The sequence below is a fragment of the Drosophila elegans genome, unplaced genomic scaffold (assembly GCF_018152505.1).
Source record: "Drosophila elegans isolate 14027-0461.03 unplaced genomic scaffold, ASM1815250v1 contig_814, whole genome shotgun sequence".
Lineage (NCBI taxonomy): Eukaryota > Metazoa > Arthropoda > Insecta > Diptera > Drosophilidae > Drosophila > Drosophila elegans.
Genome location: NW_024546167.1, coordinates 13,706,761 through 13,734,673, shown reverse-complemented (window position 1 = coordinate 13,734,673; position 27,913 = coordinate 13,706,761). Strand labels below are relative to the sequence as shown.

Sequence of the window (27,913 nt, the reverse complement as noted above, 5' to 3'; positions counted from 1 at the left end):
AACACGTTCCACTAAACTTATGGATATACAAGAAAGTTTATCTGTTGCTTAACGTTATAATTTGTTTCAAAAGGTTACAAATTATATTTTTAAATAAAGACATTTTTTGATTATATTAGTTTTGCAAGCTTAAAAATATTAGAAATTTTCAGTTAACTAATTATTATAAAAATAAAAAACATAATTCGTTTTAGAAACATCTCTTTTTCTCTCTTGTATTAATTACAAACAAAGAAACCTTGCCATTTTAATCAACGCAGATTTCGTTTCGTATTCTAAAATTTGTATTGCTTTTTTGTTGCCCTTTGTGGCAACCAAATTAGTCTGAACTTCAAAATTCTAAAAAAAAGGTAAGTACGTGAAAAATGTTAAATATTTTAAGATATTGCTTGTACGAATTTATTTGAATACAGATGTGTGAAATCAATTTGGTTGCCTATAATGTCTTTCGACGCGATCTGGCCAGAATTTTCAAGACCTTCAATTCATCCACACAAACCGATTTTACCGAGGAAATCGGTACAAGCACTGACCTTGATGTCAAAGCTGATTCGGAACCGAGTCTCTCAAAACTCTACGATCTGGAATTGGATTAGTTAGGTTGAGTTATGGAAGAGGATTCATCCTCTGAAAGGGAAAATGGTCAAGAAATCCCTGGACCAAGTCGAAAACGATGTTATCCGAGTGCTTGGATGTCTGGAACGGAATCGCAAGTGGTGAATAAAAAACTAAAAAGATCGCAATCGGAAACCAAGACGGAATCAAGTAGAACAATGCTTCTGGGATCGCTGCGCTCTAGATCTCCAGAAAGTAGACAAGTTGTGGAGGACACTTTACCTTATGAACTAATGGTGACCACATCGCAAACACCTCTGGAGGATATGCAACCAAACTCAATTAGCAGCTCCATCAGCAGTGTCCAACTTTTCTCATCTGATTCGGATACTTCTGGTTACACCACCGAGAGTAGCTATCAAACGGCCTCTGGATACGAGCGTCTTGCACAAACCAGCTCCTATGCTAGTATCCAAACTTATTACGGACCTGCGGATTTCCTCTGGGAGATTCACCTGGCAATCGATCCTTCAGCCACTGGAGAGGAGGTTCAGTCCGTTCACCAGGACATGCGGGATTTGCTGATCAACGAGATGGGTTTGATCGGAGACACAAACAATCAAGCCATCTATCTTATAGCATATAACTATATGTGATCGGCTTAACTGATTTTTAAATTCAATTTATTTTAAGACCCCTATGGGAAGGCGAAATAAAAACCATATAAACAACGATATAAACAAAAAACAAATTAAATTGCTTTTTAATTTAAGTTATATTATTATAATTATTTATTTAACCAAATTCTGTTACTCTTTGTAATAACTTTAAGCTTTAAGAATAATTCAAGAGGCGTTATAATAAGGGAATATAATTCATACTTGAGCTCAAAAAGTATTGACCTCGGGCAAAGCAAACAAACATTCGTAGACTCTTCAAAGAGAATTTCGCCCTTTTTAAAAGTCATCTATTTAATCACTTTTTCAGCTATAACTGAAATGGGTTCGCTAACCATTTCAATGGACAATCAGTTCTCGAATGAAGTGTTTGCTCATACTGCGTGATCTGCGCGCCTGTTGACATTATGACAAATTACATAAGCTGAAGGCAACAATTGCCGAAACCCATTCCGGAATCGAAGGGAAGGAAGGCGGGAAGGAAGGAAGGAAGGAAAAAACAAACCAAAAACGGATACGCTTAGGCTAAAATTTTGGGGGTGGGGTTTTATGGGGTGGTTTGGGCTGTAGGCCCGTTAATAGGAAAGCCACACAAGAACTGCTAACGAAGGACACGCGGCCAGCGGTTGAGCGACAAGTGCCGGCAAAGTTGCGGGAAAAGGCAGGACACTGAGGTCCTGGCTGCGGGGTGTATATAGGATGTTTGCTCAGCGCTAAGTGCACCGGTTCCGTGGGCAAGTGGAAATGATAAACATATTTACACAATTTTTGACAGGCGAACGGGTGAAACAAAACACCCGTGGGTGCAGTCTTCCAGTGCTATATTCCTCCAACCCCCCACCTCCCACCCACCACCCCCTTCATACATTCTGTAAGCATTTGAAACAAGCGAAAAGAAAAACCAAACCCAAACTCGATAAATATGTTTATGTGCAAATAACAAAATATTTGTCGATTGCCCAAAACGAGCGTTGGAAGGGGTGGGACTTTGGGTTCAGGGTAGGGCAGGATCTAGCGGGCTAAGGGGAGGGTTGGTGGAGGGGGTTCAAGGAAGCACCGCAAGCGCATAATTCAATTTTTCTGCTCGTTTTTGCACGTCGCCCGGCACACGTCATTCGGGTCCACTGGGACATCGAACTGCCATGCTACACCAGCTAAAGCTAAAACCCTGCCCAACTGCACTGGGGAAAAAATGTATAACAACAAGTACACTGAAAAAAAATAAAAAAATAAATGTAGCCATTCAAACCGTATCAAAGATCTCCTTCATCAAAAATTCAACCAAATGTAACCATCGTTGGAGTAAACTATTTAAATCCAAACGATTTTTCAAAAACACACCAAAAACTTTACAATGTTTGTCATATCGATTGATTTTTCAAATGGACATTAAGTCATTCATTCTAAAATCGTCGGAGATTTAAGGCAGCCATTGTAAATGTTTTATCGACAATAAAAAATTAAACGCTCATTAAATGATTTTAATAACTCGTAAACTCCAATACTTTATTATTTTTGAAGCATTTCTTGGTCTTCGGTATAGAAATTTCACTGTGCTTGACTCCTTATTAAATACAATATTTATACAATATTATTATAATTTATTATATGAAGAATTCAAAGTCAATAACAGAAAATATGTTTAAGTTATGTTAACGCTTCAAATTGCTTTAATAAAAAAAGCCACAGCTTCTGAATTTCCATTGACACTTGAAAACAATTTTAAAATACTGAAATTTGCCTAGTGAATTTAAATTTACCACTTTTGTTAGAGTTAAGTTTTTCACATTCAATTATGGCCATGGGATTTTCCTTGATTTCCCTGATTTTCCCTGAGTGCACGCACTTTGTCGGGGATGCAGTGGATATTAGTGACACGTGGCGAAGGCTCGACCAAGGCGATCTGATGGTCCCAGCACATGCGGTTTCCGGGCACAGCCCCATCCAACCCCCTTTATTTATTTGTTTGTAATTACGCGTGTTCTAAAACAAAATCCCGCCGCACTTGAAGCAGAATGCGGCAAAATGGAAAAATCGCCTGAGCCTGCTCTTTTCAATGCCCAATGCCCTTGATGAGGAGACACGTGCATTGGACCGCCCCTCCTGGATTTCGGGTATTTGTATTCCCAGTGCATTAGCAACAATGCCGGAGACATTTGGAGTTTGTCAACAGTTTCGCCTTCGGATTTGGTTACGGCTTTTGTCCTTGTCAACGGCGCGTGTCTCTGTCCGATGTCATCTTCTCTACTCCACTCCACTCGACTCCACTCGACTCGACTCGACTCGACTCCAATCCGCAGTCAGTTGTCATCCTTCTGGACTGGCTTTTGGCCCGGGGATTGGCGATTGATTTGGCGTGGGATTTTCGACTGGGATAAACGCATGTGTGTGTGTGTGTGTATTTGGGGGGAGGGGGTAAATGAACATGAAACGAAATCATAAATGTGACATGCCAGGATCTCTAACTCGAGCGGTTTAAGCAACTGCGACAAAGAAATCTCTTTGACCAGCAGCAAAACCGGGCAGTAATAAATCATCTGCTTGGCAAGTTGTTCAGCATATTTCGTCCAAAGAAAACTTTCTGCAAGAGTTTTGCCAGTTATATATTGCCGTCCCCTCGGACCATATATTTCAACCGATGGCATAAAAAGTAAGGAGGCAAAGTAGGAGCAGCAGCAGCAATAGCAGCAGCAGCAGCAGCCACAACATTGAGCCCTCCTAAAAGGGCATTCGAAATGAGCTCCTCGGAGATGTGAAGATGGCGGTCGGCCACCGGGAAAGCTTTCGTATTTAATTGAAAAACACTTAAGCTGCCGGTCCGTGGGTTGGAAGACGAAAATGGAAATGGAAATGGAAATGGAAATGCCAAAACCAAAGCCAGGCCAACCGCAAGGCCCTCATATGACCCCAAAAGACCGTCCCTATAACCCGAACTCATCTTCATCGCCAGACCTTTCTGGCTGTTCATAAAAACAATGGGCGAGCGGCACACAAAAACTTTGCATAATTAAAACGTGGCCAACACATAGAAAAATTATCACCAAGTGGGAATTATGACATATGGAATATGAAATATATATCTTAACTAGTTTATATTTGAATTATTTAAAAAAACCTTAGTTGGCAAATAAATATTTATTTAAAGACCTTTATTTCCCTGTGTAAAGATTGCGAAACACCATGTGAGTGTGCACAACACAAGTATACAGGTATACAAATGTTTTAAAAATAAGTTTGATACATTATACACAGAATAAACAAAGCTCTTAAAACCCACGTTTTGGGTGGAAGTACAGAAGTAAAACAAAACCATTTATCAAAAATTGTTCAACTATGTTTTTGATCATTTTTTTTCTCTACGTGGGTAATATTGATTTGTTTGTTGTTAAAATGGTTTTTTGAGTGCCTTAATATAAATATATATCTGTTTCACTTTATTAAAGTTTTTTTTTTGTCCCAATGAGAAAGACTCAACTTATCAAAAACATTTTACAAATTTATGACCTATGCAATGAATTTTATCAAAAACATTTTACAAATTTATGACCTATGCAATGAATTTTTAAGATTTTCAAAGGATTTTAAGATTGTAATACTATTCTAAACTTTATAAAATTCCCCACTCATGTTTTACCTTTATAACAAATTATTTAAAACAAACATTTTTATCTCTGTGCAAGAAGGAATCTAAAGCAGAGCTCAGATGGACATGGCTGAATCAAAGATGGCATGACTTGGCCACTTACCCTCGAGCGCACGGTTCCTGGAAATTAAGGCGAGCACCAGTTCGGGATTTGGGTCATCCTGGTCGACAGCCAGGTGATTGTGGTGCGGATGCTGCTGTTGCTGTTGTTGCTGCTGCTGCTGCCCACCGACCAGGTGCGATGCCTGCGGCGTGGGTGGCAATTGTTGCTGCTGCTGCTGCTGCTGTTGCTGATGGATATGCGGCTGATGTTGCTGGTGATTATCCATGACTGTCAGGTGCTGTTGCTGCTGTTGTTGCTGCTGATGCTGCTGCAGCTGCGGATGCTGCAAATGCGGATGCTGTTGGTGTTGATGTGGCTGCTGCTGATGCTGGTGATGATGGTGTAGCGGTGGCGGTGGTTTCAGGGTTTGCATCATTGCTAAGAGGCCGGTGATTTGTACACGCGTCGTATGAGTTATATTTCAGTTAACTTATGTATTTCAATTAGCACACGGTTGTTTGGGCTCTATATATATATAAAAAAAGGAAACGAAAACGTTTCTTTGGTTAGTTTTCCGCACTCGCGTCCCGTTCAACGGCGAAACAAAACCACTCCGCTAGGCGGGATCGCTGTCTGTTCGATAACTGGCATTGGCTCGGTTTTAGCTCCGTTGACTGTTTCGGTTTTCACCTTATCGCGGCGGTCTCTTTGGGCTTTTCGTTTCTTAGATTCTAGACTACCAGCCGTTCGTTTGGAATCGTGCCCAACGTCGTTCGGCTGCCTCTATCAGTTAAAGTAGCAGCCAGGGACTTGAGCAATTTGAATTTGTTTGCGACACGGGGGGACACTTTCGGCCAGGCGAAAGTCAGCTGCGCTTTATGTAAGTCGGGAAGGGACAAACTGATCAATAGCTATATATTTGATCAGCGCATATCTACTCATCGTCTGGCTCGAGGTGAATTCTCGAGCGGATGGTCACTATTATCTAATGAAAAAGAGTCAAGGTCCGAGTATTTTCTATGAAAATACTTTGTATAAGTTGTGAAGTAGCCCTGTAATTGTCTTTAGGGCATTATTTTGGGTGATTTTTATTGGTGATTTATATTTACTCCTATGAAAACTAAAACATTATTTATTAAAACTTTTAAGTAGTTATTACATACTATTACATCGAAAAATTATAATGTTCTCATAACAAAGGTTAAACACCCTTAACCAATTTTATTAGACAATATAAATGTAATTTTATTGAGGACAATAAAAAACCGTTGAACCTTTACGGCCTTTACTTTCAAAATAAATATTCTACTATCTATTGCCATTTAAACAACTATAACTAATTCAAACATCAGGTTTAAAAATGCACAGTTAAGTTTCAGAATCAGTTTTTTTCAAAATAAAATCCTTGACTGATTTTTTTCAAATGGCTTGTTTATTTTTCACTTGCCAATAGTACATCAGACTTTTATCGTTTTATTTGGGATTGCACACATTGCGACGGAAAATTGAAAACCAACTAGAAAATTCTGCGTTACCCTTTTTGATTATTTATTTTGTCACTTTCACATTTAATTGCAGTATTTATTAATTTAATTTCTATAATTTATGGTTTTATTTTATTTTTATTTGATTATTTTGCTTTATTTTGATTCAATTTGCGACACGATTTTATGCGAACGCCATTTTGGCGACGGCAATGACAACGGTAACGGTATCGTTAACGGAAACGACGACGGCAAATGCGAACCGAGTGCGGCAAAATGGCGACGGTAAATGGCTAACGGTACATTACCAGCGACAACCCTGGACATGGCAACACTGGCCAGGAATCCTCTATTTGCCGCGCTGCATCTTTATTTACTTTCTTTGTCGTTTCGACTTCTTTCGTTTCGTTTTTTTTCTTTTTTTTTTTTTGTATTTTGCGCACTTTTTCACGCTTTTATTTAGACTGTGAGCTTTTAACGATACTTTTTATGCCGCTTGCCTTTTGGCCGCCCATATGGGTATGCTATGCGTATGCGTGATATATGTGTACGAGTGTGTGTGCGGGTGTGTGTGTTTGTGTGTTTACCAATTGATCTTAATGTGACACAAATGATATGGTAAAATGCATACAGCCAGCCCTGAATGGCAGGACAACAATGGCAACAAGGCGACAACGCCAAAAGCGACAGCGTCGACATTTTTATGCTTGTTTTTTGGCCATGCGCATGTGTATATCTCTCTCCTGATCTCATTCCACAAAAATTCCAAGAGCATTACAATATTTGTAAAGCGTAAAAACTTTAGCCCCAAAAATACAAAAACAATAAGTGAACTGGATAACTTTTGTTTCCCTCTGCCTCAAGAATTTCTAACTGCAAGAGTGCAGGAGGCGAAAAAAAAAAAACCGAGAAAAAAGAAAAGTGGGTAGAACAAAAAGCCAACCAACGTCGAGCGACACCTTCGTTGGCCCCAAAACAACAGTAAACGGCACTTAAAAGTCAGCAGCGACGTCGGCAGAGGCGAAACAAATATGAGAAACTTAACTCAAAAGTCCAAGTCAATACGCGCGCGGTCACCAAAAAGCAGGCTTCCAGGGTAAAAACTGGCACCGCCCCTTTATATTGAAAACATTGGAAATCGTTGATAGGCAAAAGCAACAAAAACAACAACAAAAGAGGTGGAAATCCAGGCATGCGCATACCAGTGGCATTATCTTATCGCCCCAGCGTCGCCATTAAAGTGGGTGGGTGGGCAATACTATTCCTAGGGTTCGACTTCTTTCCAGCGCCGGCGCATTACAAAATTCCCGTTGGAAGAAGGGGGGTTATTGTGGGCAACAATCTACCCGAATCACCCTGTATCCAAGCGATTGCTGTATCTGCATAGCGAAGGTGTTGTCTGTCTATTAGAACTGTTCAGAACTCACCCCTTGCCACCCAAATGTTTTAGTATATCCACCGTCCCATCCCAAAATCCCCTCAAATGCGTTGCGTCTGCAAAAACGATTTTGTTTTCGCATTTATTTATGAGCCGCTTAGAGCGCGCCAAATACTTTGCCAAACACTTTGAACCCCAAAAACCCCAACGTCATCCCCGAAAACAGAAGCGAACCCGGTGCTCCACAGTAGTTCCCCACCCACAAAAGTGGACACTAGAAGAAGGTCGTTTATGGGTTGGGCTCAATGCGATGGGGGAACCAAGTACCGAGAACAGCTGGAATGCATGGGTCGCTCGACGAGTACGTTCCACGTTGTAATACTCTAAATAAACTGTCTCACTTACTGTTATTCAAAACTAAATATTTACATTTTCGAAAACGGAAACACTATATTTTTTATAGTAAATAACTGACCCAACATATTAAAAATAAACATTCTTGGTTACTATTATTGTTTAGTATGCCTAATATTTGTTTAACTAATATGAGCACAAAAAGTAAATATTTGTATGAGAAAATTAAGATTAAATAATTAAATAAACCATTCTTGCTTGTTATTATTATCAATGTCTAATATGTGTTTTACTCTTATACGAATAAAAAAGTAAACTAAACCAATAAGATCGGTTTTTGATGTTTTTATTAAATACCTAAAAAGAAAATTTAAAAAAATGTTTCTACGTTGTTTATCAATACTTTATTCTTTTTATTTGCCAGTAAATACTTTATTTTCTTAAGAACCACCAATATTTTGTATTATGTATTTTGTTTGGTTTGTTTTCACGTTGTTCAGAAAACCCAAATTTGTACTGTCCAGTAGTGTTTTCAGCTTGCAACCGGGCTTGTTTGGTTCCCATTAACAATGTGCAAGAGCCAGCAACACAAAAACATAGTATACCCTTGAACCCAATGAATACCGGGTATAATGATATATAGGCTAAGAGCATAAAAATGCAGCGTGACCCTGAAACTGATCGTGAATGGAAATGGCTGATGAAATGCACTCAACGAAGACCGTACCAAACCAAACCGAACCGAACCAATCCATTCCCAATCGATGGTGTACCATTCGGGGCTTCACTTCCGCGGTTACAAAATCGACTTTGACTTTCAAATTTTCCAAACGCTTTATTGTGGCTATCTAATGGTGTCGTTAATGGTTAAACACATGAAGTATTTTGCCAAATGGGCTCGACTTGGGACAGTTAATTGCTGATGATGCGATGATATGGAACCGGATTGACAGTGATTCAGAGAGAAATATGGGGGTTTTAGTACGCAATGTCTATTGTTTGGATAACACTTTTTAATAGACAATTAACAAGCAGTTTATTTAAATTTTCTTCTTCGACATTTTTCACTTTTGTACGGCGATCTTGTTTTATTTTAATGTCTTGTGATAGTTACATAAACATAAATCTTGGCAATGGGTCGACACAAAAAAAAAACTTGCTGCCAGTGCGCATTTTCACACATAGTCGGATTTGTTGTTGTTTTTTTGTTGTTTTCCCTCTGAACTTTTTATTGGTTGGGGCCTACGCGACAACGACTCGAGATTCGGGGCTCATTGAGGCTTGGTTAAAGCGCAGCCAGCTCATTAGTAGATTCGAATGTCAGCGGTGCACAAGTGCGGAACTAACCGAGCGGCTTAACTCACGAGATTCCACCAAAGTTTTGGATTAATCAGGATCAACCCTTGTCATGGATTTCGATGAGTTTCGTGAATTCGGCCATGCCTCCATTGAGTTTCTTATTAACTATCTAAGTGGGATACGTGAAAGGTGTGTGTCGAGCAATGGTTAATCCTTGAAGACATGCTTTTTGAACCTCTTTTGATCTCTCCCCGCAGAGATGTCCTGCCCACCACCACTCCGTATGCGGTGATCAATCAACTGCCCAAGGAAATCCCCGAGCAACCGGACCACTGGCGGGAGGTCCTCAAGGATCTGGAGAACATTATCCTGCCGGGTCTGACCCACTGGCAATCGCCGTACTTTAATGCCTTCTTTCCGTCCTCCTCGTCGGCGGGCTCCATCATCGGTGAGCTCCTGATCGCGGGCATCGGAGTCCTGGGTTTCAGTTGGGTAAGTTCACTATATGGGAAATGATATGAAAAATATTGCTTACCATAAAAATAATAGTGCGTCTGATTCGATATGCTTAAAAAAGTTTAATTTTCGCGACATGTTTTCCTTTTTTAAATTTGTAAAACGTGTTTAAGATCATTACCTGATAACTTGGATTTTCTAAAGCTAAAAAGTGATTTAATGTCAATCAAAAGATTAATTAAGAGAGCTAGACTAAGAGAATGATTGGGAACTGTTTGTCTTTCAAATCCGAATTTTTTAAAACCATTGGTCAGAATCATACATTATCAACGATTCAATAAAACGGCATTTAGTTTTAATTAATTTAAACATGTTAGTTTACTTATTTCTAATTTTTTATTTAGAAATTTATAAATACACCTATTAATAATGACTCACTATTTTAAGATTACTGAGAAAACATCTTAATAACGGTATAAGTAGTTTAGACATTAATTCTAAGAGAGAGGAAAATTCAGAAGCACAGTCTTCTAATTATAGAAATTTATAAAAACTGTTCATTATAGTGCCTGTCTTACCAATTGACTCTAATCTCTAAAGCTTAATTATAATGTATATATTTGATTGACTGATATAGACTCACGATGCTTAAATTTGTTCAAACGTTTTTGTTAAGAGAGAGAGTCTAAGAGAGCAGTGACTTAGCGAAAAACGCTGAGCTGAACAATACACAAAAAAGTGGGAACAGTTTTGGAAGACATAAGCAATTTCCCATCAGTAGTTTGGTAAGTAACAGCATCGGTCTTTATCGATTAACTCAACCGCTTAACGATTAGGGAAATTTTCAAGTAATTGTTATTCTTCGATAAACACTATAATTTATATATACGCTCGCCCGTACCGATCCCTAATCTTAGAGATTCGATACGCTTCGTGTTCTACTATGCGAGGCTCTCAGAAATGACCCTTTGAGAAAACTTTGGCTGCATTAAAATTTAAGGGCATTATATTTCCTCAATGTCTAGGTAAAGGTTTAAGTTTTGTTGCACAATTTTATTAAAATGATTTATATATGTTCAAGTTTTAGGGTAAATTGTAATTTGTTTGATATTTATTTTCAAGAAATTGATTTTTTTTAAACATTTTTACACCGTTACGAAAATTTAAATACTAAACGAGTTGTGAAAGATTTTGTTTTGTGATATTAATAAATTTTTTTATTCTAAGCAAAAAAGTTCTACTTAAACTTATGTTTCAATGTCATCCAATTAATTATTTGAAATGTTTTAATAATTTTATGCAGTCTAAAATCGAAAAATGTTAAATAAAAACTATTTTTTTACGTTAAAAAACTTAAATAGCCAAATTTGGGAAAAAAGGCCAAACTGACAGCACTGGAGGCTGTCCAGAGCATTGGGTATATAAAAGCCGGTCGTCACCGGCGATCGGTTTCAGAGTGAACCTCAGGCGACTTGGTGTAGCATCAACGGATTGATTGGGAATCGTGTTGGGTAAACAAATCGAAAACGGAAAAATAAAACCAAAACAAACAGAACGTGAAAAGTGCAAATAGAAAACGATATCGAAACATTGTCAGCGAAATGGATGCCAAGGAGTTTCGGGAATTTGGCAAGGCGGCCGTTGACTTTATAGCCGACTATCTGGAGAACATTCGGGACGATGAGGTGCTGCCCAATGTGGAGCCCGGCTATCTGCTGGACCTGCTGCCCACAGAGATGCCGGAAGAACCTGAGTCGTGGAGAGAAGTCCTCGGGGACATCAATCGAGTGATCAAGCCGGGCATCACCCATTGGCAGTCGCCCAATATGCACGCCTACTACCCCACCAGCACCTCATATCCCTCCATTGTGGGTGAGATGCTGGCCAGTGGATTCGGCATCATCGGATTCAGCTGGGTAGGTCGCATCACGCTGGTGAAATGGGTGGTGAAATCTCGCTTTTGACCATTGTTTTGGCCGGCTGAATGGGCGCCCATTGTGCTCGGTGGGTGAAAGTAAAAACAAGAACTCGACAAACAGGTTGCGAATGCATCAGATCGAAGAGAGTTTTTCCCACAACACAATCGGCAATTGTCACGATATAAATTTATTGTGTTGATTGAACCTTTACCTGGGCAGGTCAAATAATTAAATTTGAATATACAAAGAATTGATTAGGCAAAACGAAAGAATAATTTTATCATTAGAGTGATAGCTTTAAAGTTGGTTAAAAAGAATACAATAGTATGAAAAGGGAAACTGATTGAACAAAGACTTATATCTGGACCTCATATGTTACCATGAGTAGGAATAATAACTTTATAACTTTATTTTTTTAGACCAGTTCGATTGTGGCTGTTTTTAAAATTAAAAGTAAAAATTGTATCTTTCATAAATTTTTTTTAAGAAATATTTTATTAACATCGAATGTAAATGAAATACTTTTAAAGTTTTAGCTTTAAAATATTTCGTTAACTCTATTCTGTTGTTAACTTTTAAAGCAAAATAAAGTCATTTGAAATAATTAAAATTACAAAATGAATGCCGAACTAATAGTAACTAACAATATACATATTTATGATTAATATTTATTTATTTTTTATCGTATCATAGTGCTAAGAGTTAACAGATAACTAAATATTAAGATAATATTAATATTTTTTAGGTAATACCATAATTTATAACTATACAATAACTTAATATTCCTCCTCTTTCGCAGATCTGCAGTCCGGCGTGCACAGAACTGGAAGTGGTGGTCATGGACTGGCTGGCCAAGTTCCTGAAGCTGCCCCAACACTTCCAGCACGCCAGCGATGGGCCCGGTGGCGGAGTGATCCAGGGATCGGCCAGTGAGGCGGTCCTGGTGGCTGTCCTGGCGGCCAGGGAACAGGCGGTGGTCAGCTACAGGGAATCGCATCCGGAGGTCAGCGAAAGCGAGGTGCGGGGTCGCCTGGTGGCCTACTCCTCGGATCAGAGCAATAGTTGCATCGAGAAGGCTGGCGTTCTGGCGGCCATGCCCATTAGATTGCTGCCGGCTGGAGAGGATTTCGTGCTGCGTGGGGAAACTTTGAGGCACGCCATCCAAGAGGATGTGGCGGCGGGCCGGATTCCGGTCATTTGCATCGCTACTCTGGGCACCACTGGCACTTGTGCCTACGACGACATTGAAACCTTGTCCGCCGTCTGCGAGGAGTTCAAGGTGTGGCTCCATGTGGACGCCGCCTATGCCGGTGGTGCCTTCGCCCTGGACGAATGCTCGGATCTGCGCAAGGGATTGGATCGCGTGGATTCGCTGAACTTCAACCTGCACAAGTTCATGCTGGTCAACTTCGATTGCTCGGCCATGTGGCTGCGGGATGCCAACAAAGTGGTCGATAGCTTCAATGTGGATCGCATTTATCTGAAGCACAAGCACGAGGGTCAGTCGCAAATTCCCGATTTCCGGCACTGGCAAATCCCGCTGGGTCGTCGCTTCCGGGCCCTTAAAGTTTGGATCACATTCCGGACTCTGGGAGCCGAGGGCTTGAGGAATCATGTGCGCCAACACATCGAGTTGGCCAAACAGTTCGAGCAACTGGTGGTCAAGGATTCCCGCTTTGAAATGGTGGCTCCTCGGGCTCTCGGTTTGGTTTGCTTCCGGCCAAAAGGTGGCAATGAGATTACGACCCAACTCCTGCAGCGTCTCATGGATCGCAAGAAAATCTATATGGTAAAGGCCGAGCATGCGGGACGTCAGTTTCTCAGATTCGTTGTTTGCGGAATGGGTACCAAAGAGTCCGATATCGACTTCGCCTGGACGGAGATCGAATCGCAGCTAACGGGCCTGCAGGAGGAGCAGTCTCTGCTGGCACGGAAGTCGGGAAACGTGGCCGATCTTACGCAACACTTCCAGATCCATCTGACCACCGAAAATGCAACGCACGAGAAGTCTCAGTGAGCAGAACGCAACAGACCCATTCGTTTGCCGTTTAACTATTTATGTTTAGGTTGTCCTTAGTTCGAATTGTTTTACTTAGCTTTGTTTAAAACTACATGTTTAAAAATAAAATGAGAAAAAAATTATATAAGACATTTTGGAAAATATCTATTTTAAAAACCTGTCGACTTTTAGCTTGTAAATTGTAGAATCTAAAAGTACTTATAGGAAATACAATGACGTTATATCTTAATTTTCGTTTCCTCACAAATATTTGTAGAATACGTTAAATACGTTAAAATTAAATTCAATAAATTCTATTATTCTTCTTAATCCTATGTTCAAAAATAATTTTCATTATTTACGTTCATCAACCTTTAATTTCAGCCCTTTGAAAAGAGCTCAAGAGCAAAGTTAAATAAATAGTAAGATAACTGGTAAAACTAAGTTGAAATTGCAAATCAAATTTTTGGCGCATTAGTGTGGCTGCATTTCACCAAAAATCAAAAGCTTAAATATCGGTACCACTGATATGTGCCAATCGATAGGCCAGCCAAGGTCAAAAATCGATAGCTCAGTGTGTCACCTCTAGTGCTCACAACAACCTTTCAAAAATCCAGACAAAATTAAATTTACCCGTTTGGGAACCGAAGGAAACCAGTGCCGCTTGCCATGCAATGGTAGGTTTTAATCCAGGGGATTGCAGCACCCACTAACAACCGCTACCCGTAGTTATAAACTGGCCAGCAGGCGCAGCTTATACAATGCACGGGTGTTCCAGGCGGATCACACCGGTGACCAGCAGCATCACAGTCCGGATTTGGAGGCAGCCCGCCAAAATGCCCGGATAGTGGTCATTGGAGCAGGTCTCGCCGGACTCTCGGCCGCCCAGCACTTGTTGTCCCATGGCTTCCGGCGCACCGTCATCCTGGAGGCCACCGATCGCTATGGCGGCCGGATAAACACCCAACGCTTTGGCGACACCTACTGCGAACTGGGCGCCAAGTGGGTGAAGATCGATGGGTCACAGGACTCGATGTACGAGCTTCTGCGCAACACCGAGGGTCTGGGCAAGCAGATCAGGCAGCCGGAGCGGCCCACCTATGTCCAGGTGGAACAGGAAGGTGGCCACATCAAACCGGCCATGGTGGAGCTTATTGACACCCTGTTCCGGCAGCTCTGCCGCGGCTTCAAGCTCTCCGATCGGTTTAAAACGGGTAGCGACTTCCACTCGCTGGACAATGTGATGAACTACTTCAGGACCGAAAGTGATCGCATCATTGGCGCCTCCTTTCCGCAGCCGGAGGACCAGGTGGCAGCTCGTGAGATCTTCCAGTCGCTGTTCAAGGAGTTCGGCAGCATCCTTGGCTGCTGTCTGGAGTACGTGAACATCGAGCACATTACCAAGTGTCCGGTGCAGCAGGAACAGCGTCCACTGTATGTGCCCACGGGACTGGATAATGTGGTGGACGATCTCATTCAGCAGCTGGACAAGGAGCAGGTGCAGATCGGCAAGCCGGTGGGCCAGATACAGTGGACACCAGCGCCGCTGAAGAGTGTGGGCTGTCTGGATGGCAGCCTGTACAGTGCGGACCACATCATTTGCACCCTGCCCTTGGGCGTACTCAAAAGCTTTGCGGGCATCCTCTTCCGGCCCACGCTGCCGCTGGACAAGATGATGGCCATACGCAACCTGGGCTTTGGCAATCCCCTCAAGATTTACCTTTCGTACAAGAAGCCCATCAAGCGTTGGCTAAAGTCGAACCTGCGTCCACTGGGAACGTTCGTTAATCCCATTCTGGATCAGCAAGCGGAACGAAACTGGACGCAACAGGTGGTGGAGATCAGCCAAGTGCCCAGCAGCCAACATGTGCTGGAAGTGCACGTCGGTGGTGGCTACTACGAGGAGATTGAGAAGCTCCCGGATGACAAGCTGCTGGAACAAATCACCGGATTGCTAAGGCGCTGTATAAGCAATCACTTGGTGCCATATCCGCAGGAGTTGCTGCGCTCCAACTGGAGCACCTCCGCCTGCTACCTGGGCGGTCGTCCGTACTTCTCCACCAGCAGCAGTGCCCGCGATGTGCAACGCTTGGCCGCTCCGCTGGGTGAGAGGTCGCCAAGTCTGCTCTTCGCCGGAGATGCTACGTCCCTCAAGGGCTTTGGCACCATCGATGCCGCCCGGTCCAGTGGCATCCGCGAAGCCCAGCGCATCATTGACTTCTATCTCAATTGCAAGCATTGCCTTTAACTGCAATCGTTAATCAAAATTGGCTGTACAAATTATCCAACGTAGAAATGCACTAGTCAAAATTTATAGTTACATTTTGTTGTATTTTTAAGCAGAATACATATGTTTTTAATTAGGCGTAGAACGTTAACAATAAAAGCATTAACAACATCAACAATACGATACTTAAACGCTAAACTAACAAATTGTTGCGCTGTAAATTCCCTAAACATGTCGCAAATGGAATATGGGTTAAGCATCTGTTCCGATTTAACATATAACATTAAGATATTTAGTTTTTTAAGTCCAATATTTGAGGATATCTTGGTCCATTTGTAAACATCTAATAATAATGAAATTCCTCTATTTGATTTTACATGTTAAACGCGGCGGAACAGACCTTCCATCTCGGATTTACTGCTCCTGTTCCATCTCATCGGCAGCTGCACTGACCTCCTTCCAGGAGTAAACCATGTCCTCGGGCTGGGTGAAACGCGAGCAGACGGCCATGCGAAGGAAGTACACATCGTTGATCTTGGACGGGACCATGTGGATGTTGCCGCGTCCATTGATGCGCTTCAGGAGAGCTTCGCTCCGCTCGTTGCTGCCCTTCAAACGGAAGCAGACCAGTGCCATGTTAACCTCGGCGGCCAGTTCAAATCTGGAGTCCGCCACGCAAAGATCGGCGAATTGCTGGGCATAGTTGCAGTGCCTGCGGATGTGGGCCTGCAGATTCTCCACGCCGTAGAGTCGGAGGACGAACCAGAGTTTCAGGGCGCGGAAACGACGACCCAACGGGATTTGCCAGTGGCGATAGTCGGGCAGCGAAACCTCTCCCTTCGAGTCGTGCTTCAGATAGAGGGGATCCACACCGAAGGCATTCACCACCCAACTGGGATCCTTCAGCCACATGGCCGAGCAGTCGAAGTTCACCAGCATCCATTTGTGTGGATTGAAGTTGAACGAATCGGCGGTCTCAATGCCCTTCATCAGGTGACGATATTCGGGACAGATGAAAGCTGATCCGGCATAGGCCGCATCCACATGGATCCACACATTGTGCCTGTTGCCGACGGGTCCGCACTCGTCCAGGCGATCGAAGGCACAGGAGTTGGTGGTGCCCAATGTGACGACGGCATAGAAGGGTATCAAACCCTCAGCCAAATCCTGTTCGATGGCCTTCTCCAAGGCATCGCCATGCATCCTGGTATTCACCGATTTCACCGACCGAAGCTTCACACCGCCCAGCAGACCAGCCCGCTCCACGGAGGAGTGAGCCTGATCGGAGCAATAGCCAACCAGCTTGCCCAGGATGGTGTGCTCATCCCACTCCGGATGCAGGGCCTTCACTTCCTTCACCTTCTTGGCCTTGGCCCCCAGCAGTGCAATCAGCGTGGACTCACTGGCCGTGCCCTGGATGACGCCGCCTCCCTTGCCACCCGAACAGCTGAGGAATTCCGCCGGCAGGTCCAGCATCTTGCCCAGCCAGTCCATCATGACCACCTCGAGTTCGGTGCAGGCGGGACTGGCGATCCAGGAGAAGCCTATGCAGGCAATCGCACCGCTCAGCATGTCGGCCACAATCGCCGGATACGAGTTGGCCGTGGGGAAGTAGGCATGGAACTTGGGACTGTGCCAGTGCGTCACTCCCGGCATGATGACCCGCTCGATGTCCTGCATCACATCCTGCCAGTTCTCCGGCTTCTCGGGTGCCTCGTCCGGAATCAGTGGCTTCAGATACCCGGGCTTCACTTCCGGCAGTACGCGTCTGCAAATAGGGATAATTGCGTTAGCCTCTTGATTGCACTCGGTCCATTCAGGAAAAGCTTCTTGCTAATTGACTGTGAAACTCAGTTACCACACAAAGCACTAGGGAATGGGGAAAACGGAATAGGGAGGAGCATCCCCAACTTGTTGCCACTGGCAATAAAAAATCAATAAAAATATGTAGCAAAGTGATACTAAATAGAATGAGGAGTGACAAAGCTGATAAAGACTGGATTTTATTTCCATTTTCTCTAATCCCAAAGGGGAAGAAATCTTAGGGGCTTAAAAGAAAATTAATAAAGATAAAATAATTGACTTTACCCCCATAAAATAAAAAAATAAATAAATAAATAAGAAATCTTAAGGGTTTTAAAGAAAATAAATATAGATAAAATAATTGATTTTAACCTTATTAAATTAAATTAAATTAAAGAAAGAATATTTTAAAATTGAATGGCTTAAAACTTTAAAATAAATTAACAAACTCATAAATTAGGATAAAATAAAGTGCAAGCATTACATTTAAATTTAAACAAAAATGTTATGCCCAGATATTTATTGTAATGGTAGCCAAGAAATAAAATTTTCTTGTCACGATTGCACTTTATATAAAAATATATATGAAATTTTTTTATTAGGAATAAAAGTTGATTTCATATGTACCTGCTTTATATATAAACAAAATGTAAATGGTTACAAATACTCAACAGTTGCACTTGTTAATAAAATACAATACTTATTACTTTACCGATTCAATTTTAACATTCAAGGTAATGGAAACTAAACCGTTAGAATTTCGCAAGAATAATAAACCGACATTCGTTTTTGCCCAAGGCGTTTGCTAAACAATTATATCTACATAAAAATCGACCTTGACACGCCAACTTTACAAAAACCTTTTTAATGCAGCAATAATTAATTAGTTTTAGGCTCAAGAGCAATTGTGAAAGTACTTGGAAGGTCGCTTAAACTGCCTTTAAATAAATAAAACTGAACGCAGTTCCTAAACTCCGAGACTTTCCCATGACTAATGCTAAAAACGTGTGCGAAATGTCATTCACTTGCCCGGAATCGAAGAGAACGAACTTTCGAATTGAACGCAAAAGTTGAGGTCAAGCAACAGATTCTATATAAATAACATATCTATATGTATCGAATGCGACAAATTAAATTAAATACAAGCTAATTGAGAGAACACTGATTCATTCGCGCTTACCTTTCACGTATGTTCTCCAAATATTCGGCAATAAAATCCACCATTGTCTTGGCAAAATCCTTGAACTCTGGGGCCTCCATGTCGATCTTAATGGGTCGGTTTAAATAAATAGATTAGTATTGGATATCGATGTTTTTGTAATCCCTATAGACATACCGAAACCTTGGGATCCAGTTTATCTTCCAAATTGTTAGTTTTACCATTGCCATTAGCTTGTTTTAATAGGTTAGTGCTATTATCGGGTAAATGGCTCATTTTTGGTTTGAAGTTGTTGCAATGGACTAAAATTTGTAGTTTAATGACTGATAGGAAAAACATGTGCGATTGTTAAAAGTAAGTGTATGAGTTAATTTATTTATAAAGTGTTTATAGATAAAGGTAATCAGTGGCAGCTTTAGTTTCAAACATCAAGTGCTTACACTGAGACATATATGTATTCAAACATTAATAAGCAATAGAATAATGATTTTAGGTATTAATTACATACTAGTACATTTATGTTAATTTTAAAATTTTAGTTTTGGACATGCTTGTATGCTTGGTTTAAGTATAGATTTTATTTTTTCCACTAAAAATTAATATGGTAATTAGAATGCATTAAGCATTCTTGCTTTAATTAATGCTGGATTATTTTTTCTCAATTCACTTTTTAACAACGTAAACAAGTTGGCATTGAGATGGCGACTTGTTGCTGGCAAATAAGCACACAAAAACCTTTTTTTTTTTTGTTTTTAATAGATACACAAACATGCAGATACCAAAAACCGACAAAACTAAAGAATGCTGAGGCGAACTTAGAAATTAAACCAAATGCAAGGCTAGATGCCCACTTATAGATATGCCCAATCCGCATTACGTATACGCCGCGTTAGCACCGAAATGAATCTTTTTCATGCACTCATTATGTTGGCCAAGCACTTTAGGTATTTACAAATGAACCCATATTAGACACGCGTCACTCACCGTGCACTTTAGCTAACTGCCTTTAATTATTTGCACTTGTCGAGCTTTGTTTCCGTTTCGAACTAAATCTTTGCCCAACTTGAGTTTGCCTCTTTGCAGTTTAGCTGCGAGTATATTGTCGAGTTTTTTTTTTTTTGGGGGGGCTGCTGTGCGCTCGGCGTTCGCCTCTTAACTGAGCGCTACTCGCTCTTGGCCAAGGCTTTTAAAGCCCGGCCAACGGCGCTGTCGATTCCGCAGGACCGGTTCAAGTCGCTGCTCTGCTGCCGCTGAACTTCACATGAAAAAATAAAATTATAACAATACATTCTTTCGGCACTGGCTTGATTTGTGCACGTTCTCTGCGGTGATTTTTGTACTTTTCCAAAAGTTATGTATGTATATTAATTTGTCCGTGACTCAGTGATAGGGGGTAAACTCGGTATCGCATGGGCTGCTATATATAAGATGCAAACAATTTTTTTTAATATATTTAAAAAATATCTATAGCTAAGTAACACTGTAACACTGTAACATGTCACTTTTTCGTAAATTAATAAATATCTTTTGAACAAATGATAATCAAAATTTTTATTTATACATTTTTATATCAATTTTTTAGAAGAGAAAAAACTATTGATTATGCATTACTAAAAAAACAGAGCATAGATCGATGAAGACATTTAACTAACATAAATAATTAAACCTTTGTTTTTAACCCCAGAACACAAGCTTTAATATTATTATAATTATTTGTTCTCATAAAAATATTTAAATTTATATTATTTTTAATCAATTGATCTGAGTGATAAAAGCAAAAAATTCTGTTTATCTTTTCACTGAGCTTTGTGATCTTAGTTCCACGAAGATGAAAGCCATTAAAATTAAGTTGTTTAAATTCTTCTCACGTGTTTTCGAACTTTACCTAACGAAAAGAGAGCGATCGCTTCGGGGATCCCCCATCATGAGTCACCCAAAACAGGGGTTTTCTTTAGCTCTGAAGAAAAGAAAATCACGCAAAAAAAAGGCAAAAAAATTGAAATTCATAGAAAAAACAAGAAATTGATTACACTGCGAATGGCACGCTTTACGCGCATCTGCGGAACCGGTTTACAAAGCATCACATATGACAGGGTTTTCGGTTGCGGCCCGAACCGCTCATGACATTGTGACGTCAAATAATCCAATCCTCTCACTCACTTTGCCATTGTGCTAGTGGGGAAGTGAGCTAGGTTGAGCCTTTTGAATAGGAATAGGAAGGAGTGCACCGAGAAAAAAGGATTTCAAATGTAATATTTTATATATAATATATCCCCTTTGGATGCACGACGCATTATTACATTTATTAACGAGTTCAAGTCACACAGCAGACCAGAAAAAATGTTTTAAATTATTTGTTTTATTAAATTAACTTAACATTTAATCTATTTTTTCTTCCTAGTAAGTTGAAGTATGCTTTTAAAAATTAATTTTTAATTTAAATTAATTGTCATATGTAGATAAGTATTTATTTTTCATTCTGCATAAGATTGCTGGGTGACCTGCGGGTGCCCAACTGTTGCTGAGTGCGAAGGAAATGTGTGTGCCTGACATTTCAACGAAGCCACTTTGGCAAATCACTTGACTGAATCAACAGATTTATATGCCATGCCAACGGCGCTGCTTTTGCTATTAATGCGATGGGGGGCACCATCCAACCACCCAGCCACCAAGCCACCCAGCCACCCACATTACGCATCTTTACGGGTGGCTGAAGTTCGAGTCGATTGGGGCAAAGAATACTACAATTTGATTTATGGCCGACTTGAGTTGCGAATGAATAGAAAAGGGATGGTGGCGCTTTTTGTGGGTCGATGTCGATGGCGCCATTAAGAGGAGCATTGCATAACTAAGAGAAATAGGTAAATAAGATAAGCGATGGATTATTTGGAGCTCGTAAAATTAGAGAGCTCCAAAAGAGTACTTACTCTAAACGTGCGAGATAACACTTTTTTAAAAGAAATTGATTACAATCTTTAAAAGGCCTATAGTAACTAATAAACTTGTATAGCTATCAATCAATAAATATTTTCATATATATATATAGTTTATAAATTTTTACAAATATAATCGCAGAGTTTTGGCTTGCTATATTAAAAAAACAATATAGTCAAAAGTTTTCAAAGCATTGAAAAGATATTATCGACCCTATAAAGTTTATATATTTTTCCTCTAAAAAGACTGAATCTAGAAACTGGATCAGACGACTATATCATACAGCGCCCAAAGTAATAATCGAAAAAATATGTATTTTTTACGAAATCCGCGATTTGAAAAAAAAATAAAAATAATAAGTGACTTTAAAGACGGAACAAAAATATGCTATCAACTTTGTGAACCATTAATTACAAACATTAGTTTGCTGGATTTACATTTTCTAGCACCTGTTGATCAACCTGTTTAAGAAAACGATTCAATTACATCGAGAGGTGATAGCTTTCAAAACATTATAAACGAGTGCTCTTGGCTTTGTTTTCTCAATCTTCTTGATGTATTATTAAAATTTTTCTTTATGTAAAAGTATTATAACTCAAACAAAATAGGACACCAAAAATAAGATTTATTGTTTATTGTTTTTTCTCATAGTGAATTTGTTTATGGTCTATGTTTCTTTGATTACTGGGGTTGTTTTAGCCAGATGCAGATCTTAGGCACCAATACGGCAGGAACGCGCGTAGGAACGACCCAAACGGAAACAACAAAAGTCGAGCCGCGTCCGAGGCACGCACTGCGACCGGATTTTGAACCCGATCGGGAAGATAATGGAAAAACCGATTACATGAGACAAATTTTGGTTGTTTCGCTTCATATTCTCCAGTCAGTCGGGCGAACGCATTAGAGTAGTGCATATTTCAGCAGAAACAAAATCGAAAAGTACTTAGTAAATGCTATAGGTAGTTACAACTTAACAGAACTAGATGCACCCAGCTACTGCGCGATGGTGGATGGCAGATTGAGCAGCGTGCTCTGTCCGCTGGGCAAGTAGGCAACGCCGCGAGACCTGGATAGCTGGTAGGCGATATCCTCGGCGGCCTCAATACGACGCAGCTCCACCAGACCGTCTCCGGCCTCGCCGAACGACTTGGCCAGCAGACCAGCGGCTTCGGCATCACCCTCCGCGGAAATGATTGAGGCCAGCTTCTGCTGTTCGGCCTTCTCCACGACGAAACGCGCCTTCTCGGCCTCCTGCTGGGCCACCTGCTTCATCTCAACGGCCAGCGTGAATTCCCGTCCAAAGGTCAAGTGCGTCAGCGAGATGTCGTCCAGAATGAAGCCGAACTGCTTGGCACGGAGAGTCAACTCCTGGGAGACACGCTGCGACACCATCTGCAAAGGTTAAAACAAAGTTAGTTATTCTGTAATGATAAAAAAAAATAAGCAAAGGGTTTCCCTATGAGATATGTTTACATAGCTCAACACAATGGCTTTTAATTTAATCTTTTTTCTGGACTTTAGAATGTCGAATATCTAATTCAATTTTTGAGGTCCAAGATTTGCCAAGCTCGTACTGAATTAAGGTTTCATCCTTTAGTTCTACCCACCTCACGCTGGGTGATCAGCTCGCCGGCATCGAATTGGGCGACCACAGCCTTCAGCACCTCGGGTGCGATGGAGGGCAGGACGCGCTCGTCGTAGTCCTGGCCGAGGATCGTGTAGATCTTGGGCAGCTGGTCGGGAATGGGACGGTACAGGATGCGCAGCGTGATGTTGACATTCTGCAGATCCTTGCTGCCCGTGATCACAGGCACATTGCGGGGCTGCGAGCGGATGTCGAAGATGATGGGCCGCTGCACCCACGGGATGAAGAAGTGGGTGCCCTCGCCGACCACGTTCTCCTTGATGCCGGTGAAGCGATCGAAGATGACCGCCCGGTGGCCACCCTCCACATTATATAACGCCGAATTGATAACGCCACCCAACACGGCCACACCGAGGCCCATTTGGCCAATTCGATTGAAGAACTGAGCAGCCATTATCTTTGGGAAGAACCAAACGTAAAGTATTCAGTTACTGTCTTATATCTATATACATATGTAAATAAAAAGCCGACTGGACTTGGGAAATTTCATTAGTTTTTTAGGTTAGAACGTCATGGCTGGCAGACAACGTGCTGTTTATGTGTTTTTATGCCCATTTCGAGTGGTATTCCAATGCAATTTCGTCGGTCTGCATTTAAACTTACTTATTTAAGCTTTTTGGTTTCAATTAAATCAAATTATTGTGCAATTTTGCCCTTTGAATGAACAAAACACGAAATTCAACGGCACGGCTGAGCAACTCGGTTATCGATGAAATAGAGTTGCCAGGGAGCCACTACTTATCGATGCTTTTACCATATGTGAAGTATCGACTCCGTTCATTAATTTATAATTAAATTCTTTGAAAGGTAAATTTTTTCACGACAAATTTACTTATGGTATCGAAATCTTATATTTAGGGAATCAAAAATTATGCAAAGTATTTCATAAATTAGCTTTAAAATCGACACATAGATGGCGCCACCAAAGTACTTTACAAAATTATCGATATCGACTATTTATCTTGGCGCCAACATTTGAAAATGTATTTAAGCTCAACTTTTTTTATCTTTTAGCCAAAAATACAATTTTAAAAACTTTTAAAGAATATACCTTATAACCGTTTTGGATAAAATGCGTTTTAATTGGCACCCCTAGACAGTCCCAATTTATTGCGTCATTTCAGCCCGCCCTGCGCCCTTTGGCATCTTCTTATTCGTAGAATCCTCCAGCTCCTTGGCCTTGTAATAGTGCGGCGCCACCTCCAACAGCCACTTGCTTTCGATTTCGATCACCTGTCGCATGTACTCCTTGGAGGTGAAGACCAGTTCGTGGTAGAGCACCCAGCGCGGGAGCTCCTCAAAAAGCGAGGAGTTCGGGTGTATCATCACCGTCTGGTTGTGCTTGATGGTCTTGTAGTGACCGCCCTTGGAAAGACGCGCCACATGATAGAAGTATCCGGCGGTGGCTGCCTTGCGAACGTTTACAGTCTCTGGCAGGCAGCTAACCATATCGATTTCAACGCGCTGCATGAGTCCAACCAGCTGCTCTCGCACATCGCGTGCCCTTTTCATTGACCTGTACTGAATGAAGTTCTCGTAGCACCACTGGGTGCTGTAATCCGTCTCCGCCCATTGATTGTACACCTGCAGCAGACTCAGATGATCGCCGTGCATGTGATTGAAGTTCTTTCGGGCCGTGTCAGCGTGGATTATTTTGTCCTTTGGCCTGTAGAAGATGGCGCTGTTCACGGACAGCATGGCTGCAATGGTCACCATCTCCTCCGAACATTTGTATCTGCACAGGAATATGGGAATTTAGCAAGAATTTTACAAGAATTGCTCATTATTACTTACTTTTCGCTGGCAAGCAGCATTTTTCCCATCATTGGATCCACTGGAAACTCGGCCATTCGTCGTCCCAGCTTGGTCAGCTCCCCGTGGTGATTTAGTGCACCCAGGGCGTACAACTGTTCAAGGGCCAACACTAACGTCTCGTGCGGCGGTGGATCCAGGAAGTCAAAATGTATCAGATCGTTGATACCCAGAGCCTTAAGCATAAGCACCGCGTTGCCCAAATTGATGCGTTGTATCTCCGGAACTGTATTGTCCTCCAGTTCGTGCTTGTATGCCCATGCCGTGTACAGTCTGAAGCACTTTCCCGGTGCAGTGCGTCCCGCTCTGCCTGCTCGCTGATTTGCCGAAGCCTTCGAAATGGGCACCACCATCAGCGACTCCATGCCAGTGCGGGAATTGAAATTATTCTGCTTGGCAAACCCTGGATCAATTACATATATGATATTATCGATGGTCAGCGAGGTTTCAGCGATATTGGTGGCCAGAATCACTTTTCGGGCATTCGGAGGAGTGGGCTCAAAGATTTTGGCCTGCATATCACTCGGCAGATTCGCATAGACGGGTATAACGATAAGCTCTCGGATTTTGGAGCCCAACCGCTTGACTCGATCCTGCAGAACCTCCTGGCAGGTTTCGATCTCATCCTGACCCGTAAGGAACACTAAAATATCGCCCAAAGGCTGGGTGGCATGGATCTGCAGCACTGAAACGCAACAAGCATCGATGTAGTCCGCTTCTGGCGCTTTGGTATAAAATATATCCACTGGATAGCGGCGACCGGGTATCCGAAAGATGGGGGCATCATCGAAGAAAGCGGAGAACTTATCCGCATCCAGAGTGGCACTGGAGATGAGGAGCTTCAGTTCAGGCCTAAAACGTGCAATATCCTTGACCAAGCCAAACAAAATATCCGTGTGAAGTGTCCGCTCGTGAGCCTCATCGATAATCATCACACTGTAGGAGGCGAGATCCGGTTCCGACAGGAACTCACGATGCAGTGTGCCATCCGTCATGTACTTGAGAATGGTGCGATCCGAAGTGCAGTCCTCGAAACGGATGCTGTAGCCCACCTCGTTGCCTAGCTTCACGCCCATTTCCTCGGCCACACGCGCCGCCACGGACATGGCGGCCACTCGACGTGGTTGGGTGCATCCGATCATCTTTTTGTCCTTGGTGAAACCAGCTTCGACAAGATACTGCGGCACCTGGGTAGTTTTGCCCGAGCCCGTTTCACCCTCGATAATAAGCACTTGATGTTCCTTTACAGCAGCTATTAAATCATCTTTAAAGGGATAAACGGGCAGGGATCGTTTGGTTTCATCCAATGTCAAACGTTTGCGTTCCTTTTCAGTAAGTTCCGGCTGGCGGCTAGAGGATTTTTCGCGACTTCCGTCCAGGGTTAATGCTTGTATAAAGTCAATTTGATCATCTAGGAGCAGCTCGTACTCCTCCTGCGCCTTGGCATCCTTGGCACCGAACTGAAAACGCGCCGAAGCCAACTGCTCGGCCTCCCACTTCTTTTGCTCCGAATTCGGTTGCCTCTCGAAGTCATCCACCTCAACGTACTCAGCTGGAAAAAAGAAAGTATGGAGATAATTATTTGGTAACTTTACAGAACTTACAATAATCTTGTGAAAATTTATTAAAGAAGGATTACTTAAGTTATGATGGGTTTAAAGTTCACATAAACTATAAACTGTATTTTCTAAGGCCAAAGGACACAGTTAAACTCACATCGCTCGCCCTTTTTCAAGTCCTGTGGCATATGATACCGCTGTACGCGCTCCAATTCCCGCGCCTTCTCGTGCTCCTTGGCAATGTTCAACAGTTGCTTCTTGTACTGGCGCTCCTCCTTCTCCCGTTTGGTTAGGCTAAAAAGGGGAATTGACTCCTTGATTACAAATATGTTGGTAAGAAAAAAATCATTATCTTACACGCTCTCATCAAAGAGATATTCATCGTCCAGGATGTCCGCCTCCAGCTCGGCCACCTTGTCGTCCTTGCGCTTCTCCAGGTACTGGCGACGCGACTGGAGACGCAAATGGGGCACAATCTTATCCCGATCCTCGTGCTCCAGCTTGAGGCGCTTGGTGGCCTCCTCGATGGCCTTGCGCCCGCCGGTGGAGTCCACCACCTTGCGCGTGCGGTCCTCATCCCGCTGTTTTAGTCGGTTGGCGAACTCATCGCGCTCCTGCAGATCCTTCAGGCGCGACTCCTCCTCGCTGTCCGGCTCCTCGGCACTGCTGCTGCTGCTGGCCGTTCGTTTCCTGTTTTTACTCGACATTTTTACTAATAAACAACCGAAAATGCAAAATAAAAACAATGCAGAAGAAGAAGTGACCGGTTTCGATAAGAAATTCGATAACAAAACGTGCTGGCAGCTTAGCTATTTTCGATTTGGCTATTTTCAGACTCCGCTGATTAATGATCAAATATTTTTATCTATTTTATGTTGAGGTGATCCGAAATACCAATAAAAAACTGAGGTTTGTTGGCTTAGATAAAAAAACAATTCCAATAATACTTTGTTGATAGCTTTTAATT

General features: G+C 41.9%; 8 protein-coding genes across 14 annotated transcripts in view; 4 read left to right on the top strand and 4 right to left on the bottom strand.

Moving 5' to 3' along the window:
* The window catches only part of LOC108138899 (LIM/homeobox protein Lhx3), a 32,696-nt gene extending 25,692 nt beyond the window's left edge, over nucleotides 1–7,004 (bottom strand). Inside the window, exons 1-2 of one of the 5 annotated variants that reach the window (XM_017261443.2) lie at nucleotides 6,990–7,004; nucleotides 4,979–5,443 (exon numbers count right to left, since the gene is read on the bottom strand). In XM_017261443.2, the coding sequence (XP_017116932.1) occupies nucleotides 4,979–5,354 (376 nt within the window). In that variant the 5' untranslated portion in view covers nucleotides 5,355–5,443; nucleotides 6,990–7,004. Of the gene's footprint in view, nucleotides 1–4,978; nucleotides 6,387–6,453; nucleotides 6,472–6,710; nucleotides 6,865–6,989 lie in introns of those variants that run through there. The other 4 variants (XM_017261441.2, XM_017261442.2, XM_041710360.1 and 1 more) reach the window with 4 other exon arrangements.
* LOC108138901 lies at nucleotides 235–596 on the top strand. Its single transcript, XM_017261448.2, has 2 exons — nucleotides 235–350; nucleotides 414–596. Exon 2 carries the CDS (start codon nucleotides 414–416, stop codon nucleotides 594–596), a length of 183 nt encoding a protein of 60 aa, XP_017116937.1. The 5' UTR covers nucleotides 235–350.
* LOC108138900 lies at nucleotides 609–1,306 on the top strand. The gene has a single exon (XM_017261447.2). It carries the CDS (start codon nucleotides 609–611, stop codon nucleotides 1,209–1,211), a length of 603 nt encoding a protein of 200 aa, XP_017116936.1. The 3' UTR covers nucleotides 1,212–1,306.
* A 2,415-nt stretch (nucleotides 7,005–9,419) lies between the features above and the next one.
* Nucleotides 9,420–14,137, top strand: LOC108139033 (3,4-dihydroxyphenylacetaldehyde synthase). Of its 2 annotated transcripts, XM_017261642.2 has the most exons (3): nucleotides 9,420–9,622; nucleotides 9,691–9,925; nucleotides 12,608–14,137. In XM_017261642.2, the coding sequence occupies exons 1-3, from the start codon at nucleotides 9,543–9,545 to the stop codon at nucleotides 13,823–13,825; spliced, it is 1,533 nt and encodes a 510-aa protein (XP_017117131.1). In that variant the 5' UTR covers nucleotides 9,420–9,542; the 3' UTR covers nucleotides 13,826–14,137. The 2 variants fall into 2 exon arrangements, with proteins under 2 accessions (XP_017117131.1, XP_017117132.1); XM_017261643.2 differs by lacking the exons at nucleotides 9,420–9,622; nucleotides 9,691–9,925 and adding an exon at nucleotides 11,334–11,805.
* Nucleotides 14,138–14,379: 242 nt separating this feature from the next.
* Nucleotides 14,380–16,209, top strand: LOC108138740 (protein anon-37Cs). Its single transcript, XM_017261134.1, has 2 exons — nucleotides 14,380–14,484; nucleotides 14,537–16,209. Exons 1-2 carry the CDS (start codon nucleotides 14,477–14,479, stop codon nucleotides 16,053–16,055), a joined length of 1,527 nt encoding a protein of 508 aa, XP_017116623.1. The 5' UTR covers nucleotides 14,380–14,476; the 3' UTR covers nucleotides 16,056–16,209.
* Nucleotides 16,125–20,143, bottom strand: LOC108138739 (aromatic-L-amino-acid decarboxylase). 2 transcript variants are annotated; one of them, XM_017261133.2, is made up of 3 exons: nucleotides 19,981–20,143; nucleotides 19,018–19,103; nucleotides 16,125–17,802 (listed from the first exon to the last, which is right to left on the bottom strand). In XM_017261133.2, exons 2-3 carry the CDS (start codon nucleotides 19,095–19,097, stop codon nucleotides 16,449–16,451), a joined length of 1,434 nt encoding a protein of 477 aa, XP_017116622.1. In that variant the 5' UTR covers nucleotides 19,098–19,103; nucleotides 19,981–20,143; the 3' UTR covers nucleotides 16,125–16,448. The 2 variants fall into 2 exon arrangements, with proteins under 2 accessions (XP_017116622.1, XP_041566393.1); XM_041710459.1 differs by lacking the exon at nucleotides 19,981–20,143 and adding an exon at nucleotides 19,174–19,287.
* Nucleotides 20,144–22,549: 2,406 nt separating this feature from the next.
* On the bottom strand, nucleotides 22,550–24,302 carry LOC108139023 (protein l(2)37Cc). Its single transcript, XM_017261629.2, has 3 exons — nucleotides 24,179–24,302; nucleotides 23,538–23,972; nucleotides 22,550–23,322 (listed from the first exon to the last, which is right to left on the bottom strand). Exons 2-3 carry the CDS (start codon nucleotides 23,967–23,969, stop codon nucleotides 22,924–22,926), a joined length of 831 nt encoding a protein of 276 aa, XP_017117118.1. The 5' UTR covers nucleotides 23,970–23,972; nucleotides 24,179–24,302; the 3' UTR covers nucleotides 22,550–22,923.
* Nucleotides 24,303–24,623: 321 nt separating this feature from the next.
* On the bottom strand, nucleotides 24,624–27,709 carry LOC108139019 (pre-mRNA-splicing factor ATP-dependent RNA helicase DHX16). Its single transcript, XM_017261622.2, has 4 exons — nucleotides 27,304–27,709; nucleotides 27,104–27,240; nucleotides 25,370–26,939; nucleotides 24,624–25,310 (listed from the first exon to the last, which is right to left on the bottom strand). The coding sequence occupies exons 1-4, from the start codon at nucleotides 27,651–27,653 to the stop codon at nucleotides 24,683–24,685; spliced, it is 2,685 nt and encodes an 894-aa protein (XP_017117111.1). The 5' UTR covers nucleotides 27,654–27,709; the 3' UTR covers nucleotides 24,624–24,682.
* Nucleotides 27,710–27,913: the final 204 nt, after the last annotated feature.

What these genes read in the sequence shown, in the direction of transcription:
- LOC108138901 (XM_017261448.2), top strand. Translation starts at nt 414, where the DNA reads ATGTGTGAAATCAATTTGGTTGCCTATAATGTCTTTCGACGCGATCTG.
- LOC108138900 (XM_017261447.2), top strand. Translation starts at nt 609, where the DNA reads ATGGAAGAGGATTCATCCTCTGAAAGGGAAAATGGTCAAGAAATCCCT.
- LOC108139033 (XM_017261642.2), top strand. Translation starts at nt 9,543, where the DNA reads ATGGATTTCGATGAGTTTCGTGAATTCGGCCATGCCTCCATTGAGTTT. An exon ending in CTAAGTGGGATACGTGAAAG is followed by an intron (nt 9,623 to 9,690) that starts GTGTGTGTCGAG and finishes CTCTCCCCGCAG; the next exon opens with AGATGTCCTGCCCACCACCA. An exon ending in GAGTCCTGGGTTTCAGTTGG is followed by an intron (nt 9,926 to 12,607) that starts GTAAGTTCACTA and finishes CCTCTTTCGCAG; the next exon opens with ATCTGCAGTCCGGCGTGCAC.
- LOC108138739 (XM_041710459.1), bottom strand. Translation starts at nt 19,272, where the DNA reads ATGAGCCATTTACCCGATAATAGCACTAACCTATTAAAACAAGCTAAT. An exon ending in AACTGGATCCCAAGGTTTCG is followed by an intron (nt 19,104 to 19,173) that starts GTATGTCTATAG and finishes CGACCCATTAAG; the next exon opens with ATCGACATGGAGGCCCCAGA. An exon ending in TTGGAGAACATACGTGAAAG is followed by an intron (nt 17,803 to 19,017) that starts GTAAGCGCGAAT and finishes CCCTATTTGCAG; the next exon opens with ACGCGTACTGCCGGAAGTGA.
- LOC108139023 (XM_017261629.2), bottom strand. Translation starts at nt 23,969, where the DNA reads ATGGCTGCTCAGTTCTTCAATCGAATTGGCCAAATGGGCCTCGGTGTG. An exon ending in AGCTGATCACCCAGCGTGAG is followed by an intron (nt 23,323 to 23,537) that starts GTGGGTAGAACT and finishes TAACCTTTGCAG; the next exon opens with ATGGTGTCGCAGCGTGTCTC.
- LOC108139019 (XM_017261622.2), bottom strand. Translation starts at nt 27,653, where the DNA reads ATGTCGAGTAAAAACAGGAAACGAACGGCCAGCAGCAGCAGCAGTGCC. An exon ending in TATCTCTTTGATGAGAGCGT is followed by an intron (nt 27,241 to 27,303) that starts GTAAGATAATGA and finishes TCCCCTTTTTAG; the next exon opens with CCTAACCAAACGGGAGAAGG. An exon ending in ATGCTGCTTGCCAGCGAAAA is followed by an intron (nt 25,311 to 25,369) that starts GTAAGTAATAAT and finishes ATTCCTGTGCAG; the next exon opens with ATACAAATGTTCGGAGGAGA.